General features: G+C 41.3%; 1 protein-coding gene across 2 annotated transcripts in view; it reads left to right on the top strand.

The window, feature by feature from the left end:
* The first annotated feature begins 10,138 nt into the window (after positions 1-10,138).
* galnt2 (UDP-N-acetyl-alpha-D-galactosamine:polypeptide N-acetylgalactosaminyltransferase 2) overlaps positions 10,139-17,238 on the top strand; it is a 116,537-nt gene continuing 109,437 nt past the window's right edge. For both annotated transcript variants that reach the window (XM_066678994.1, XM_066678993.1), the window contains exon 1: positions 10,139-10,377. In XM_066678994.1, the coding sequence (XP_066535091.1) occupies positions 10,282-10,377 (96 nt within the window). In that variant the 5' untranslated portion in view covers positions 10,139-10,281. The remainder of the gene's footprint in view (positions 10,378-17,238) is intronic.

Below are 17,238 nucleotides of genomic sequence, written 5' to 3'. Positions count from 1 at the left end.
GTTAAGCCAGCCACCATTTGAGAAAACACAGTTAAACTAGCTGCCTACTAGTGACTTAGTTGTAATACTTAAAGTGTGTGAAGACCTGAAAGCAAGCCCATAATTTTAAAGGAAAAGTAACCACATTTTATTGGTTTATAAAATGAACATTTCCAATAAATACTTGGGCGGCACGGTGGCGCAGCAGGTTTGTGTCGCAGTCACACAGCTCCAGGGGCCTAGAGGTTGTGGGTTTGATTCCCGCTCCGGTTGACTGTGAGGAGTGTGGTGTGTTCTCCCTATGTCTTCGTGGGTTTCCTCCGGGTGACTGTCTGTGAGGAGTGTGGTGTGTTCTCCCTGTGTCTGCGTGGGTTTCCTCCGGGTGACTGTCTGTGAGGAGTGTGGTGTGTTCTCCCTGTGTCTGTGTGGGTTTCCTCCGGGTGCTCCGGTTTCCTCCCACAGTCCAAAAACACACGTTGGTAGGTGGATTGGTGACTCAAAAGCATTAGTAGGTGTGAGTGTGTGTTGCCCTTTGAAGGACTGGTGCCCCCTCCAAGGTGTATTCCCGCCTTGCGCCCAATGATTCCAGGTAGGCTCTGGACCCACTGCGAACCTGAACTGGATAAGGGTTACAGATAATGAATGAATGAATGAATAATAAATAAATATCAGTTCACTGATGACCACATTATATACCTATGAAAAATGAAGTGATTTTATTGTATAGTTAAAGTTGAGTATAGTATAGTAAATGGCATCCAAAATCCCCATAATTGTCCAGTTATAAATCCCCATAAATTCAGTATATTAGTGATTGAATAATGGCAGAATATTACTCATATTTTATACATAATGACTGTCCAATAAATAAACAATATCTCCAAAATGGAACTTCACAGCAGAGAGTAAAATGCCCTTAAACTTTAATGTAAGCAGTGTAAACAGTTATTTTGAACAATTTCTTTAGGCTATTAAATGAAATTTTCACAAAGTGTCAAGAGCAACTTATTTGTTCAAATTATACAGAGAAAAGGAAAATCAGCAAAAATGGAGACACCTGCTTTTTATGGACCATACACTGGAACGGGCCAAGTGTAAGTACACCCTTAAATCAGCCCATAAAAATACCTGCTCCAGTTGCCATATAAATCTAGTCATATTTTATTTGTCCATCAAATAGGAATTTTTTGCAAATATAAAAGGGGGATTTCAAAATACACAATATGCATTTTGTATTTAACCATAATTGTTATCTTGAAAACGTATTAAAACGATCAATCTGGCTTTAATGTGAACATACAGGGGTTGGACAATGAAACTGAAACACTTGGTTTTAGACCACAATAATTTATTAGTATGGTGTAGGGCCTCCTTTTGCGACCAATACAGCGTCAATTCGTCTTGGGAGTGACATACACAAATCCTGCACAGTGGTCAAAGGGATTTTAAGCCATTCTTCTTGCAGGATATTGGCCAGGTCTCTACGTGATGCTGGTGGAGGAAAACGTTTCCTGACTCGCTCCTCCAAAACACCCCAAAGTGGCTCAATAATATTTAGATCTGGTGACTGTGCAGGCCATGGGAGATGCTCCAATTTAGCCATGAAACCTCCCACACTACAATGACAGGTGTTTCTGTTTCATTGTCTAACCACTGTATAATGGATGTCACCAAAGCTGTCCATGTGAAGCAGGTGAACAGGGGGAGTTCAGATTTTGAACATTTATTTCTTTCACATGCTATATGACTTTCCCTGGATCCAATATGGCAGCTTTCAAGATGGTGGCCACATTCCAGACATAGCTTAAAAGACAGGACCCCTAACCCCCTCACTTGCTGGAGTATTCAGATGAAAGGGTATTTTGATTCACCCTGTAGTTAAAGTAAAAGTAAAACCCTAGTATCCTGGGCAAGACGTTAAGCCACTTGCGGATGCAGATGACCTCACTGGAGTTGAGCCGGAACCCCCAAATCTCAAGGCTTGTTTTGAAAGGTGAGTGGGGCGTGTAAGTGCTGCCTTGTTGTCAAATCTGGTCAGACCTCCAAGACAGTATACAGATGCAACACCATTTTCCATGACACCACACGTTGGCTATAAAGCAGAAAACCTCCTTGTGTCAAATCCTGCTGTTAGCCAACTATTTCACACAGACACATGCTCTCAGACAACAGCTTTAGTGCAGGACCTTGAAATCAGAATCAGTTTCCCACAAATTGCATCACTGTGAAACAGAAAGATCAAAACAACATCTGCCATGATATTCAGTGAAGTGCAAAAGTTAGAGGCCACCTTTCCTTTTTGGATTTTCCAGTCAAAACAGCCATAAGCAAAGGATGACAACAGAAAACAAATATTTAAAGCACTTTATGCTTCTAATTATCCAAGTTCTCCATTACATACTTAGAAAAATCCAGTTTTGGTGTTTACTTTTAAAGATGCAATGCACCTCAAGTATGTGTAACCTCTAACTCACTCACAGTCATGTTTAGGAAGCTATTTCTACACGTCTCCCCCTACCTGGGAAAAACAGAGAATCCAGACTGCCCGGTTTGTCCTGCTGCAAGTGGTTTCTTGTCAGCCAGCCATGATGGATTAAGGATCTGTTAGATGAGATCACGCAACTATGCCCATGTATTCTGGCATTCCTCTCAGAATTGTTCTTGAGAGACTTTACTATTTATTGGTGCAAATATACATCCCTGTTTGCACACGTCTATTTCTCTCTCGCACCTACAAACGGGCACTGGGGTGGGAGGGATGGGGGGGTGGGGGTGTGCTGTCTGGCTGCTAGGAGAGACAAGAACAAAATATTCCTTCACCTCCTCCTCATAAGGGAGAACGTTCTGCATCTTCTCTGAAATAAGCCTGCAGATATCAAGATCTTCACATTCTTCACAGCCTCAGGCAACAACACCTGTCTTAGTTCATCTGTCACCTTCCAATGAGCTTCAGCAGCTGTCAGAATTTAGAGTATGTTTGAAGGAATGCAGGCTCAAGAGCCTGGGGTTTCTTCACGTGTTGTTCTATGTTGTCTGGGATCCACCCACAATGGTGAGACAAGCTCGTTAAGAGGACTGAAGGATCCGCTGGTTGGCTGCAAGAACAGTGTTCCGGCAGCTGTGGAAGACCAGGGTGTTATTCAATAAAAACTGCACTATATTTTTTTCTGAATGTATGGGTGTATGCAAATGTTGGGACACCTCTGGGCTGTCTATTCACTGAAGCTAAAATCATAATATAGAGCAACAGTTATCATATGAAGATTAGAAAATTATGACCACATGTTTCTACTCTCACTGTCCATCCTCTCAGTTACAGTCTGGAGCCTCACACTGAGGTCAGCTGCCGTTCATTCTCATTTAAAGGAACAGGTTCTGAGAACTGTCCTGGTGTTTGATCCTTGTGGTGTTTTGACCAAATCAGGTTACAGCCCCCAGCATTTGATTGTGTAGCTTTGGAAATGTCCTCTTTGGCTCGATTGAGTGAGGCTTGTGATAAACATCCAACACCATTTCCTAACCTCACTGATATTCACATGGCCGAATGCAATCAAACCCTCACGACAGTGTTCTGATACCTAGTGTAAAGCCTTTGCAGAAGAAAATAAGCTGTAACTGCAGCAGAGGGACAAACTCCCACTGAATGTCCATGATTCCAGAATAAATGTGTATGAGCAGATGTCTGTAAATAGTGCATTTCTCTCTTTAGAAAACAAATCTACAGCCAATATAGAGGACAATGGGAGAGATTTGGAAGTCACAGCATGCAGCAAAGTCTTCTCATCAAAACCATGTCTGCAGACCAGCTTTGACAGAATCGGTGCAAGAGCAAGTTGTTGCCTGCAGGTTTCTTGATTCTCTTTTTTCTGGCACAGTTCTGTGCTTGTAGGCTGAAGTGGTCAGGGAAGAAACGAGCTTAGTTAAAGCTGGAGTAGGTGACTGTGTAGAAAACAGTGTGCGAGCCAGTTTAAAAAAAAGAATAAAATAAAACTGAAAAAGCACCCCCTTTACATTCACCTATTGTTCCAAAGCCACTCTTCTAAAACATGAACACTCATGGGGCCTGATAAGTCACACTCAGAAAGGAGCACAATGCTTCGCTTTCCAACTCCATCCACCGACCGAATGTCTCATTCAAATGTGAAAAAACACCAAAAAGCTACACTGATGTTCACTCTGGGTTGGCCTCCTTTTGTTTGAAAGTCTTCTCCCTCAGATCTATGGTTGTGCTATATCCTAACCTTCATGATAACAACAATATATATTTTTAAAACAATTTAACAATGTTGATAATAGCAATATGGCGGCACGCTGGCGCAGCAGGTAGTATCGCAGTCACACAGCTCCAGGGGCCTGGAGGTTGTGGGTTCGATTCCCGCTCCGGGTGACTGTCTGTGAGGAGTGTGGTGTGTTCTCCCTGTGTCTGTGTGGGTTTCCTCCCACAGTCCAAAAACACACGTTAGTAGGTGGATTTGCGATTCAAAAGTGTCTGTAGGTGTATTCACTCACACCTGTGTGTGTCTGTGTTGCCCTGTGAAGGACTGGCGCCCCCTCCAAGGTGTATTCCCTCCTTGCTCCCCAATGATTCCAGGTAGGTTCTGGACCCACCGCGACCCTGGACTGGTTAAGTGTTACAGATAATGAATGAATGGATGAATGATAATAGCAATATGATTTACGTAATAATGAGGCATAGGTTCATTCTGTGAGACATTTAGTCACAGCAACAAGTTTGGCAAATAGTGGCACTGCTGTGGAAGTGTTTATTTTAAAAAGGGTGGTTTGGTTACATTATATCCAACACACACACACACACACACCCACATGCACACACACCAAATAAAAAAAAAACACAACAATAGGTAAGATTTGCAAGATGCTTGTAACAACAAAAGAGGAAGTGCAACTAATCTGTTTCAACACCTCAAGCAGAAGTGCCCAGTTGAGTGTGAGCAAAGCCAAAAATGCTTTGGGGAGAGCTCAAGTACCAATGAGGGCTCTAACCCAAGCAGACAGACTACACAGACTCAGTAAAGCACCTATTTTGCATTAGTTTTGTTATGTAGTGTAAAGCTTTAAGGGTATTTTTTGTATAATTGTTAACATTTGTTGTTTATATGAATGCAGTACATATTCTGCTGAAAGTCTGAAGCTGTTACATTCACATTGAAGTAAAACATTAACATTTATGTTGTTGCAATAGTATGCTCTTGAGATTAATATTTTTCGGTGCTTTTTTATATCACCAAGTATATCATTCTTAGAAAAGTACTCTGAAATATTGTGATATTACCTTAGGGCCAGGGCGGCACAGTGGCGCAGCAGGTTGTCTGTGAGGACTGTGGTGTGTTCTCCCTGTGTCCGCATGGGTTTCCTCCGGGTGCTCCGGTTTCCTCCCACAGTCCAAAAACACACACTGGTAGGTGGATTGGCGACTCAAAAGTGTCCATAGGTGTGAGTGTGTGTTGCCCTGTGAAGGACTGGCGCCTCCTCCAGTGTGTATTCCCGCCTTGCGCCCAATGATTCCAAGTAGGCTCTTGACCCACCGTTACCCTGAACTGGATAAGCGCTTACAGATAATGGATGGATGGATCTTAGGGCCATAACAACCATCCCAGGTTGGAATTAAATGCCTGGATGGAGCTTTTAACCTTCTACATAAAAAGCAATCTTTAATCTTTCCATTTAAGGTGGAACCCAATGTGTGAATAAGAAGCTGGTAAATAAACAGTCAATTCACTAAATTGCAGTGTGAACCCAACACTTACCGGATGAAATGTATAAAATGCAACAACAAACATGAACTATGTTTCAGAGCCTGGTCTGGACTTTCAGGTTTGAAAATGCACTTAGTATCTTAAAAAAACAGAGCTGCGAACAGCACAACACAAAGGGTTCTAGGTCTTTCCATTGAAATTAGTTAATGGCTACTATATTCACTTTTAAAATGTTGGATATTGTACGTTTAGGTCATCGGACCATTTGCTTTATTGATACCTATTGAGGTGTAAAGAGTATTTCAAGAAATATTAAGACAAATCACCTCCGCCAGCTTTCAGAACGGTGTATCTCTTTGTTTAGATTCTGCTGAATCTTTATGCATTCTTCTCAGCCTATGCCTCAGCAGTGTGGGTCTCAGCTGGTAAGGTGAGTGAGGAAAAAAAGCACTGAGTTAGTTGTAAGGTCAGGTAGGTGCTGGGAACAAGACACCGCATATCAAACACCTTGAGTGGAAGAAGCTCTGTAGATTTGTGAGAACAGGCAAAGCTATAGAGCCTAGCAACTGTTACGTGGCAGTGCAGGGCACTGAGAGGTCGAGATGCCATAGCAACAGCTCACAGCTGTGGACAAAGGCCTTGAACTACAAGCTTTCAATGAAAATGTATGGATTTTAAACAAATACTTTAAAAAAGGGAAAATGAAGTTTGGTTGAAAATGACATTTGTATAATCTTCATAGAAAAGCATGAAATGAAGTGGGTCCAAGGTACCATTTTCAATGCCAAGTGTGGGCTAGAGGGGTATCGGTCTTTCCCCTAATTCCGGCCACTGCCGTATATGGTGCATTTCCGCTCTCTCTCTCTTCGCCAATTGCATTGGGTAAAACAATAAAACATAAGATCGAGTCTTAGTAGGGCATTTAAACATCAGTCTTGCAAAGAATCACATATCTAAACAATATTTAAGTATCTCTAACAGTGTTGTAATTATGTGTGTGCAAAACTGCATGTAGAACACAACACATTTCCATTTCGCGACAGATATTTCCCTCAGTGTAAAAGTTAGCTTAGCGGTTAGCTTCCTTTTCTCTGAGGGGAAAATCTACTGCCATTGTAATCCTTACATGTAGAGTACAGATACCAACACAGGACAAACATGATCTCATTGTGAACCTCTCAAAACCACTGAATGTGGTAGAAAGTCTCATTTGACTGTCACAAGCAGGGGAAGTGGCCGAAGTTAGGGGGCGCTAATAATCTTAGCAGTATTGGCACCTACTTAAACAAAAGCGTTTTTATCTAAAAACATATTTTCTTTCAAAGTCAAGCAAGTCTTGGATATTAATCTACACATATTTGACTTCTGAAAAATGTTGATTTGAGTGAGTAAAGTACTTCCTATATTGTAATTAAAGTGGCCGGAAGTTGGGGTAATTACGCTATCAAACCCCCAAGCACTGAGCAGTGGAAGAATGATGGAATCTTATTCAATACCTTTTGAGATGAGTTCAGTTAGGCTCATCATCCAATTCATCAGTACCAAAATCTGACGGCAATCTTCCGCCATTGATTTCACCAATGCTTTATAATCACACCAAGTGTAAAGCCTTCCTAGATGAGTGAAAGCTGCATGTGCAAACACTGGGTAAGCAATACACCACTAAGATGAATGAGTACTCCCAGACTCAATCATGTCTTGAGCTTCTTCAGTCAAATCCTTTTGTCATGTAGGCAGCAGATCATGGCCTTCCAACAATGCATGATTTATATCATACGATCTTAACTACAATCCTGAATTTTAGAAAGTACATTACCCAAGTGTTCATTGTTTCCACTGTCACGTCTTCTCTTCAGACCTCATCATGTCTATATTGTGCAGCCTCATTTCAGGTTCTCCCGCCATCCCAGGGACAATAGTGGCGAATCAGAGAACACTGTAGAATCTGCAAAATGAGAAGTTGCTGTGCAGTGAAGGTAAATCTAACATGTTTTATAGCTAGTCACTGAAAGCCAGATGTGAACATCAAAAGACTGTGGCCAGGCATTATACCCAGGCAAGCGTCGCCACATGAATGGGACTTGACTACGGAGATATCAAGCAAAAAAGCACGTTTTAAATCTACTAATAGATCTTCAATAATAAGTGTGGGGACAGTGAAGGCCATTCCAAACTCAATTTTATTTCTTCAAGTATTTCAATGTTGGGGCTTCCCTCTGAACATACAATGCCTTATCATTCTTTAGTGCATACATTTCTCAATGGGAAATAAGCCTTTCTGCAATTATGTCCTGAACTCAGCAGCATTCGCTGACTTTAAACAGTGAAGCTGTTAACTACTACCAGCAGCTGAATAGATGCTCCACACAAAGGCATCTCATAACCACTTATATATTTAGAAGAGAGAACCTTCATGGAACAGGCTTGTAACTCACATGCTCATATTTAGGAACTGCAACACAAGTGGTGCTATTAATTGTTTATTTATTTTTGGCATCAAAGAATGTGTCCTTGTTAGAAACACATTTCAAAACATGAATTCATTTTCTGTAACCATTTATCAAGTTCAGGGTCATGGGGGGGGGGGGGGGGGGGGTCTGGAGATTACCTGAAATCACTGGGGGCAATGTGGGTACAAACCCTGCAGGGGGCACCAATCCTTCGCAGGTTGACACAGACACACACACTCGCACATTCACTCACACACTCACTCCTATGGACACTTTTGAGTACCAACATGTGTTTATGGACTATGTGAGGAAAACTGAGCACCTGGAGGACACCCATTCTGACACAGCGAAAACACAAATAGTCACTTACAGTCATCGGGAGTGTGAACTCACAACCCCCAATCCCACTACCTGCTGTGCCAAGAGCTGCCGTATTTCGAAACATTAAGAAATATATCTTTTTTTAAAAACCTTTGTACAATCGTGTTAGCTTGGAATTATAGTAAAAAATGTGACCATATTATTTAATATTTTGTAAAAAGAATCTATGTAAATCATTTCCCTCTTCTCCAGGTTTTTGTTTTCTAAACAATTCACTATTCCAAATTCACTATTTAGCAAATGGACGCAAAAAAAAATCTTAGGATCTTATGGGAGTATGTATTTCATTCTTGTGGATTTAATGTCTGAATGAATAGCTTAATGTTTTTTCCATTTTTTGAATGTTGAAATCGCTCCAGGTGACTGTCTGTGAGGAGTTGGTGTGTTCTCCCCGTGTCTATGTGGGTTTCCTCCGGGTGCTCCGGTTTCCTCCCACGGTCCAAAAACACACGTTGGTAGGTGGATTGGCGAGTCCAAAGTGTCCATAGGTGTGAGTGAGTGAGAGAATGTGTGTGTGTCTGTGTTGCCCTGTGAAGGACTGGCGCCCCCTCCAGGGTGTATTCCTGCTTTGCGCCCAATGATTCCAGGTAGGTTCTGGACCCACCGCGACCCTGAACTAGATAAGGGTTACAGATAATGAATGAATGAATGAATGTTGAAATTGTTCCTCAGCCTGATGGAGGATGTGTTGTATACACATCTATAAAGCATCAAAAATGCTAATATTGAATAATATATTGAATTGAGCTGGACATTGTAATAATTGAAGAACATTTGTTGGCGCTATAAGGAAGCATTTTCAAAATGGGGCTAAAGGATCATATCATTTCCATCAACATGAAAAAGTATTTTACCATACAAATGATTTAATATACTGGTGCCATTTATATATATTGCCTTTTTGCCTTTACTAAAAAACCCTTAATGAATCCCTGTTTTTAAGAGGGCACCACTGACCTTCAAACAGTTGTTAATTTTAATATAATTTGGCTTCTATTTATATAGTTTTTAATGAAAGATCAGAGAATATAACGAGTTATTTTACAGATCCCCCACTGGATGGCACATGCGCCAGCGGAGAAGCAGAACATTTGGGGTCCTGAAACGAGGCTCTGTGTGAAGGTACAGTGCAGAAAAAGCAAGCATTAATGTGCTGGCGTGGGGAAAATGGCGAAGGAACAAAAAAGAGAGGTGACATTTCACAGGGTGCGAAATGCTGAGATTGCCAAATACCACATCCAATTTTTTTTGTTTCATAAAGTTTACTTATCACAATGAAAATCGTATCTAAGTGGTTTTAACGTTAAACTTAAACCCCGTATGCTTATGAAACCGAAACAGACAAGCCAAATGAAGACCAGGCTTATCCGAACGAGCTTTGCACCGAGGCGGCCAACAAAGGCTGCTGAGTCCGCGGTGCGGAGCTCCTGGCTCGGTGCGAGACTGTGCCCACCCCCGCCTTCCTCCCCGGCGTCTCTGCCGAGTGTGATTGGACTAAAGTCGGTTCCCCTTTCCCCTCTAACCCGGTGATGTTGGCCGTTTCCTGCTTCTTCTGCCCAACTAGTGGCAGTGCATTTCTCTCTCTCTCTCTCTCTCCTTTCTCCCTCTCTCAGTGTCCCTCAGCACACACACACACACACACACACACATTCACTCTCAGCTTGGACATCAGTGGCTTTACAGGAACGAAGGCAGGAGCCAGCCACTGAAAGATCACGTCCAAGGAAGAACTAACGGTTAAATAAAACTGAGAGATGCGCAGGAAATCGAGGATGTTAATATGTTTTGCTGTGCTATGGGTGCTGGGGATTGCCTATTATTTTTATTCTGGAACAACGCTAAACCGAAAGGTATGTTGCTTTTCTTTGCTATCGATGAACACTGAACGTTCACCCAGTGTTGAAAAAACACGCTGCTGCTGTTGTAAACGTTTTCAGCGCCGCTATTTTAACCAGAAACTGTTAAAATGGAGGTAACCCACCGAGCAAGGAGAATGTGTGCTCAACAGAAGGTTGTTCCGGCCACTATTATCGCCGTGTTTGCCCTTAAACTCTGATAGTACTATCGCAGGAGCGGTTTGAAGCTCTGCTGTGATTGAATCGAGGCACTCTACCTCTCCGAGTGTGTGAAAGACGGAACGGTTAGCCACTCGCTAACCACAGGCATCGCGAAATAAACAGTACTGGCTTTGAAATAAGCAGTTTTTTTGTGTTGTAAGACAACTGTCCGCTGGAAAAGTCGGCTTTAAACGCTGGGGTAAAGACGAAGATGTTTTCTTATGGGGCTGAGGTTAGCGACAGACGAGGTCTTAGCTGTTTTACCGGCGAAAATGCTAACAAAGCTACAAAGTAGTACCAAGCTTAAACGTTACTTGGGAATATAGCGAAAACGACCGCAAAGCGCTTCATTGTTCACAAACCAAGTTGACGTTCTTTCATAACGGTCGCCTGTGTCCTTTATATTAGTTTAACGCGCTGATTTTCTGCTCTACAATACTACATACAACGCTTTGGAAATAACAGCATTGGTGTGTGTAAAAAACAGGGTGCCAGCTCGATCAAATCCCCCTCTTCTGTTGCTGAAAGTGATTGAAATGTTTCGACCTTGTCCACTCCAGGCTTTACCTAGTGGTGTCTCCAGTGTGCAGGAGAGAATGGATGGACACTGCTGAGGGTTGTTGTGAAACTTTGAAAACTATTCACACTGGGGCATCTCTTGGCCATGGGTTTGGTCATTGCTAGAGGGATATCCAGTTTTATTTCCAGGTGCTCAGGCCATGTGTTTATTCCTTGAAACTGTAGTAAAACAATGGGGTGTCTGGGACAGACTGCTTGGGAGGCATTGAGTAATTTGCTTCCTGTCACCACCTCTGTACAAATATCTGATTCATCGAGTTCTCATTCCCGGAATGACTTTGTTCATATCTGTGTGACTTCATTTATAAAGATATTTTGTAAAATCTGTTAAAGCAAACAATTGGGACGTTATCACGGATGTCCCTTAATTGATTACTACAATCATATATTACACTTACAAGAATTTGTGTGTATTGATGTAATTACTAATCCCGCAGGAGGTTTTATAATGGTTTTAAGACTTGGCCCTTGCTTAAAACATCAGCTAATTTTGGTCATTAATGTTGTAGCGATCACTTCACCATTGTGAATAACAGAAGTGTGTTGATGAAAATTGAGCATCGCACTCTGTCTGAATGGATTTGAGGACATTACACCTCCAACCTACAACCCAAACTTAACCCTTAATGACCTTAATGTTCCTAAATTAAAAAAAAAAAAAATTCTGTGGAAAGTTAATTTCTGAGGATAATTATAAATATTTATTTTTTGAGTTGTAAATGTGTAACAAACGTTAAGGGTGGTAAAATATAGTTCTATGATTTATTATATAAACATATACAGAGAATGTATTGAACACCCCAGGTACATCAACAGTGTACGTGTGTTTGAGGATAACAAGAACAAAAGAGCTAGCCAACCAATGTTTATTTTTCATTATTGACCCTGTTACATATTTGCATTTCCTCTTTATAAATGCAGTATACCAAACAGTCTGACACGGGAGGGAGGGTTTAGACAGCCAGGGTTCCTTACGACATTGAACTTAAGCACCAGTCCCGTCTACCTCCGGGGTGAGAATTTAGGTGAGCAGGGAAAGGTTGAAGTGGAGATGTAGTTGGCTATTAATTGCATATTCACAGATCTATGAGCACTGAATGAAGGCTTAGGTGTAGAGTTATATCTTATGCTCGCTTGCACTCACATGATGTGGTTTCAATGGCACTTTATGAAACTGCACTGGGACTGTGCAAGAATGGGCCAGTGTCATTAAGCCAGTGTCATCTCCTAGGCTATAATGCTGAGACACAATGCAATCATTTATGCTGCTACTTGCCTATGCCTGTTAGGAAGAAAGGGTTTTGCAGTTGGGAGGGCTTGCAATTAATTAGTTCTTGGTGATATTGAGCATTAAAAAAGTCTCTACTTAACAGAACCTGTGAAAGATCCTCTGTCTTCATCTTCAATGCATATTAGACATAACCCTGGAGTCTTTTGTCCTCTAGTCATGCTGATGTTAAATGGACTGGGCTTTAATCTACGGATGGATGGCAAACTTTAATTGGATGGTTACAGTGCTGTGGAAAGAGTTTAACATTTTGGCTTTGTTTCTTGATGACACGCTTAAAAAGAGGAGCCAGGTGCTTTGGTTCTGAGGGGCTGGCGTGTATTTTAGCCTCCATGAAATAGGCTTGTTTAATACCTCTCTAGTCATACTTACAGATGATACATAATGATGTTGTGATGCATTATTAGCCCATGTTCCTTATAAGCAAGCATGCTGGTGACGTTGATTTGTGTTTCCGTTTAACCAGTAATTACAACCTGTTGAAGAGCAGAGAGCTGTAATTTTCATAGCAGGGCAAACAAACTATAAATCTTTCTTTTATGTTTAACATTATATCTAGTAGCATTAATATTTATGCAACATTTAGCAAATGTTATAAAAAGACTACAATGGAAAAGCAATGTATTATAATGGAACAATAATTAGTGAGTTAACAATGCATATGTCATTACAAAGTAATGTGACCAATTTAGTCGCTGATGAGAAAAGTGAGGTTGGCATGTGGGGGAAAAAAACCCACAAGAGTCATATTAGACATTAAACATACATCAGGTGGTGAACATTTATTTTCCGTTGTTCATTTCCTGTGTTATTACATTATAAAAACACATCTATAAAAAGAGACTCGCTTATGATTCTTATGTTTCAAAAGTGTTATTAGATGTGGCCATGCGACCAAGAGAGTTATATGCTTATATATATATATATATGTATATATATATACAGGGGGTCCTTGACTTACGATGTTTATCCGTACGTTGCATCGTAAACCGATTTTCAGTGTAAGTCGGAACATGCGTACCTGCTGTACGTAAATGACATACTGTACACACTTATCCTATCCTCCTCGGTCCCGAGCCGCGTAACCGTGTATTCTTCCGCCGCGCACAACAAACACGAAGTTCACGTTACGACGTTTACGACGCAAAACCACTGAAGTCGAAACAAGGCTTTATACAGTAAATGGGAGATGTGTCGTAACCACGAAACATCGTAACTCGGAACTGACGTAACCCAAGGACCTCCTGTGTGTATATATATATATATGAGAGAGAGAGAGCTAATTTGCATATTAATATGGTGAAATATTAAGTTATTTGCTTGAATGTAATCTTTTAATGTAAACCCCCTTCATCATTATTGCAGTATTGGACTTTGTAATGCTGCAATATGAAAATAAGCCTCCTGCCAGTTTTGTTTGATGTGGGGACTGAAAAGATTCAGAATTTTCCCAAAAAGCTAGTACCCTATAAATGCAGCTCAAGGTTTTTAAGTGAGCTGGCGTCTTTAACATGTTTATATTTGCCCTAATTTAAAAGGGACATACTATTTTCAGTGCACGTGAACAATACGTTTGGGATCTTGAAGCCAAACAACCTGTTCACACACTGTGAAACAAGCAACTCATTCTTCCAGAAAACAGGAGACAACGAGCTGTTGTGTATATTTATCCTGCTTTTACATCAAGTGCCTCCATGTCTGAGTCTGTCCAATCATGGAGCTGGAACTACATTTATGTGAGAGTGCAGAAGACGAGGTTACATGGAATAAAACACAAACAGCAAGCATAAAGAGATAAGACTAGTTATAAAATATGGTGAAAGGGAAAAGGCAGAAGCAAGAGAATCAAGTGAAAATACTTAAAAGCCACAGGTTCTGCTCCGCACTTCTCACTGCTGTGTACTCGTGTTACGGTAAACACTGGCTCATTATCATTTAAAGGAACAGGCTGTTTTGCCTGGGGAGGGGAGGGGGGGGGATGACACTGTAGTGTATGATCCTTGTCTCATTTTGTCACAATGGTTCATTAAGACCCCAGAACTGTGTTCACTTGTGGAAAAGGGCTTGAATATATTTCTTTTTATTTAATGCATTAAGCTAGGGGAGAATACGTCACGTGACAAAGTCAGACTAGAAAAATGACAGCTAATCAGTTATTTTCACAGTTTTCTAGCATGTTTGTCCAGAGTTCACTAGCTCTGTAAGCTTGCTAACAAAGGGACAGTCTGTACTTTTTCCACAAATGAACACAGCTCGGGGGTCTTAATGAAACATCTGCAAAATGCTTTGGTCAAAACACTACAAAGATCAACACCACAGCAGTGCTCTCCCTCGGTTCAGAACGTCTGGTTTCAGCAGAAGCTCTAGTTTTTAGACAGTTTTGCTTGGTTTTCTTTTTTTTCTCTTCTGAATTTTACCACTTATTATCGGTACTCATTTCTCTGTGCGTATTGTAATTATTTTGCTCTGTTTAACCTCATGTTTGCTCACTTACATAAAAATGGCTCCGACGCTGTGATTGGACAGAGATTGACAAAGATGTGGGACAATTCTAAAGTTGAAAGAAGCAGTGCAAAACCATAATGACTCATTTTTGTCCCATGGTTTCAGACTTGGGGCCTATTCACATCGGACTAACAATCAGATGTGTCTTCATATCTAGTCTGTTGAGGTTTGTTTTCTTTTCTTTTTATGTCGAAACACCGACATTAAGGGAAGACACTGGAAGAGGAAGAAGAAATGCATTCGTTGAGTAGCAGCAGCTCTGAGCTCTGCAACTAAATGCTACATGCGCCACGTTCACTTCTTTTTACAGAAAAGACAGCAACACGGGGAGTTCTGTGCCTCAATCAAGATCTAAAGCTTTATAAGCAATGGCTCTGACAGTATTTCCATAGGTCAGTGGGGAGTTAGAGGCTCTGCTTCTGCATGTTGCTCCTCTCATTAAACAGGACTGTATTTCTTTAACCTCTGTTTGTTCTGTAAGCTTTTGTGTTTTGCCACGAAATGCTGGGTCTCGATGCTCATTTGTTTGGTCTGCAACCACGACAACGGAGCTGTGATTGGTCAGCCCGTTTTTAACGTATCCACCCAATGTCCAAAATAGAAAAAGCTCTACCTGAAAAGTCTTGTTTTACAGTTTGTAGGTTGGTAGGCTCCCGATCCCCAAACCTAACATGCTAATGCACTGAAAAATGATTTATTTCATAATATGTCCCCTACTAAACTGAATGAATCATTGAGCTGGTGAGCTGTAGATATTCTGTTAATGTGCCATTTTGAATATCTCTGTCAGATAGCGATGATACAGTGACAATGCATTTAATTTATCACAATAGCAATATCTACAATCATTTTGCCCACCCCCGATGACTGTCATTAATTTTTTTTCATGTATCACACCACGAGAGACTGTTAAGCAAACTGTTGCTGAAAGCCTTATTGTGTGCTGTGCAGTGGGTGACTGAGTGAAGAGTTTGACAGCTGCTTTTCAGCTGGATCTGGCTTGTGAATACTGGATCCATTTCTGAATACAGGCTATTCACTCTGCTCTTGGACCCAGAAGTATTTGTTAACAGCACTGAGGATGATCTATATATATATATCCCAGCATTACACACACTGAAACGTTTGTTTTGGTGAGGGCTTCGAACTACATCCTCCTCTTTCCCAGAGTCACTGCGTATTTTAATGCGAACCGTGTCAGTTATGCAATAGATCTGGAGCAGATTGTTGCAGCAGTGTCTCAGCAGTCGGAAATGAGTTCCTGCGTATTTTTGCACGATGAGAGAGAGAGAGAGACGGAGTCGTACGGCCCCAGGAGAAGAGCACCAGGGTGCCGTTTGGAGCCCGTCGTCACTGATCTTGCTGTTGCTAGCTCAGATCTGGAATATTTTCCCGTGTCTGCTGTGAGATGCGGTGAGATTAGTTTGGAGGTTGTGTCTGTCCCCGGATGCAGGCGGGATGGGGGTCAGCCAGGTGGCTTTTATCTCCACTGAGAAATGTGTTTGATCTGATATCCGCTCCACAACACAATTATTGACAGGCCGATTGTTCTGCCCCTGCTGGACGGATTAGTGTGTGTGGCAGCGCGGTGATGGAGCTTGGCACTTCTCGTCCTTGTGTTCCCACCAGAGCCTGTTAACATCAGATTGGAGACTAATAAATATAATGGAAATGTGTATATATATATATCTTGTTTAAGCTGCAGACGGTACCTTTTATTATCTTATTTTTTTACTGAAGGTGACATTGTGATATTTTACTGATGCTGCAACTAATATATAGTTATTGTTTCATATCACAATCATCCTGAAAAAGCAGGTCTTGGTTTTGATAAATATATATTTGGTATTTTTTCAGATTAAAAAAATTCACAGAGCAGTTAAAAAGCTACTTTATTTCCTTGTTTTGTTTATTTGGCCTAAAAGTTGTGGACCAATAATTTACTCCTAATCCTGTTTTTATGAAGTGACCGCAGCCATAATTATCTTTTACTCCACTTATATCTAACCTCTCTAATTCTTTAATTAAGCACTGCGCTTTTCTGTTGCTTTAAGACTAATACAGCAATCATTCATTCATTCATTATCTGTAAGCACTTATCCAGTTCAGGGTCATGGTGGGTCCAGAGCCTACCTGGAATCATTGGGCGCAAGGCAGGAATACACCCTGGAGGGGGCGCACACAGGGCAACACAGACACACACACACACATTCATACCTACGGACACTTTTGAGTCACCAATCCACCTACCAACGTGTGTTTTTGGACTGTGGGAGGAAACT

This window comes from Hoplias malabaricus, chromosome 8, assembly GCF_029633855.1.
Source record: "Hoplias malabaricus isolate fHopMal1 chromosome 8, fHopMal1.hap1, whole genome shotgun sequence".
NCBI lineage: Eukaryota > Metazoa > Chordata > Actinopteri > Characiformes > Erythrinidae > Hoplias > Hoplias malabaricus.
Note: the sequence above shows the minus strand (reverse complement) of the source record. Positions and strands in the feature narration are given on the sequence as shown.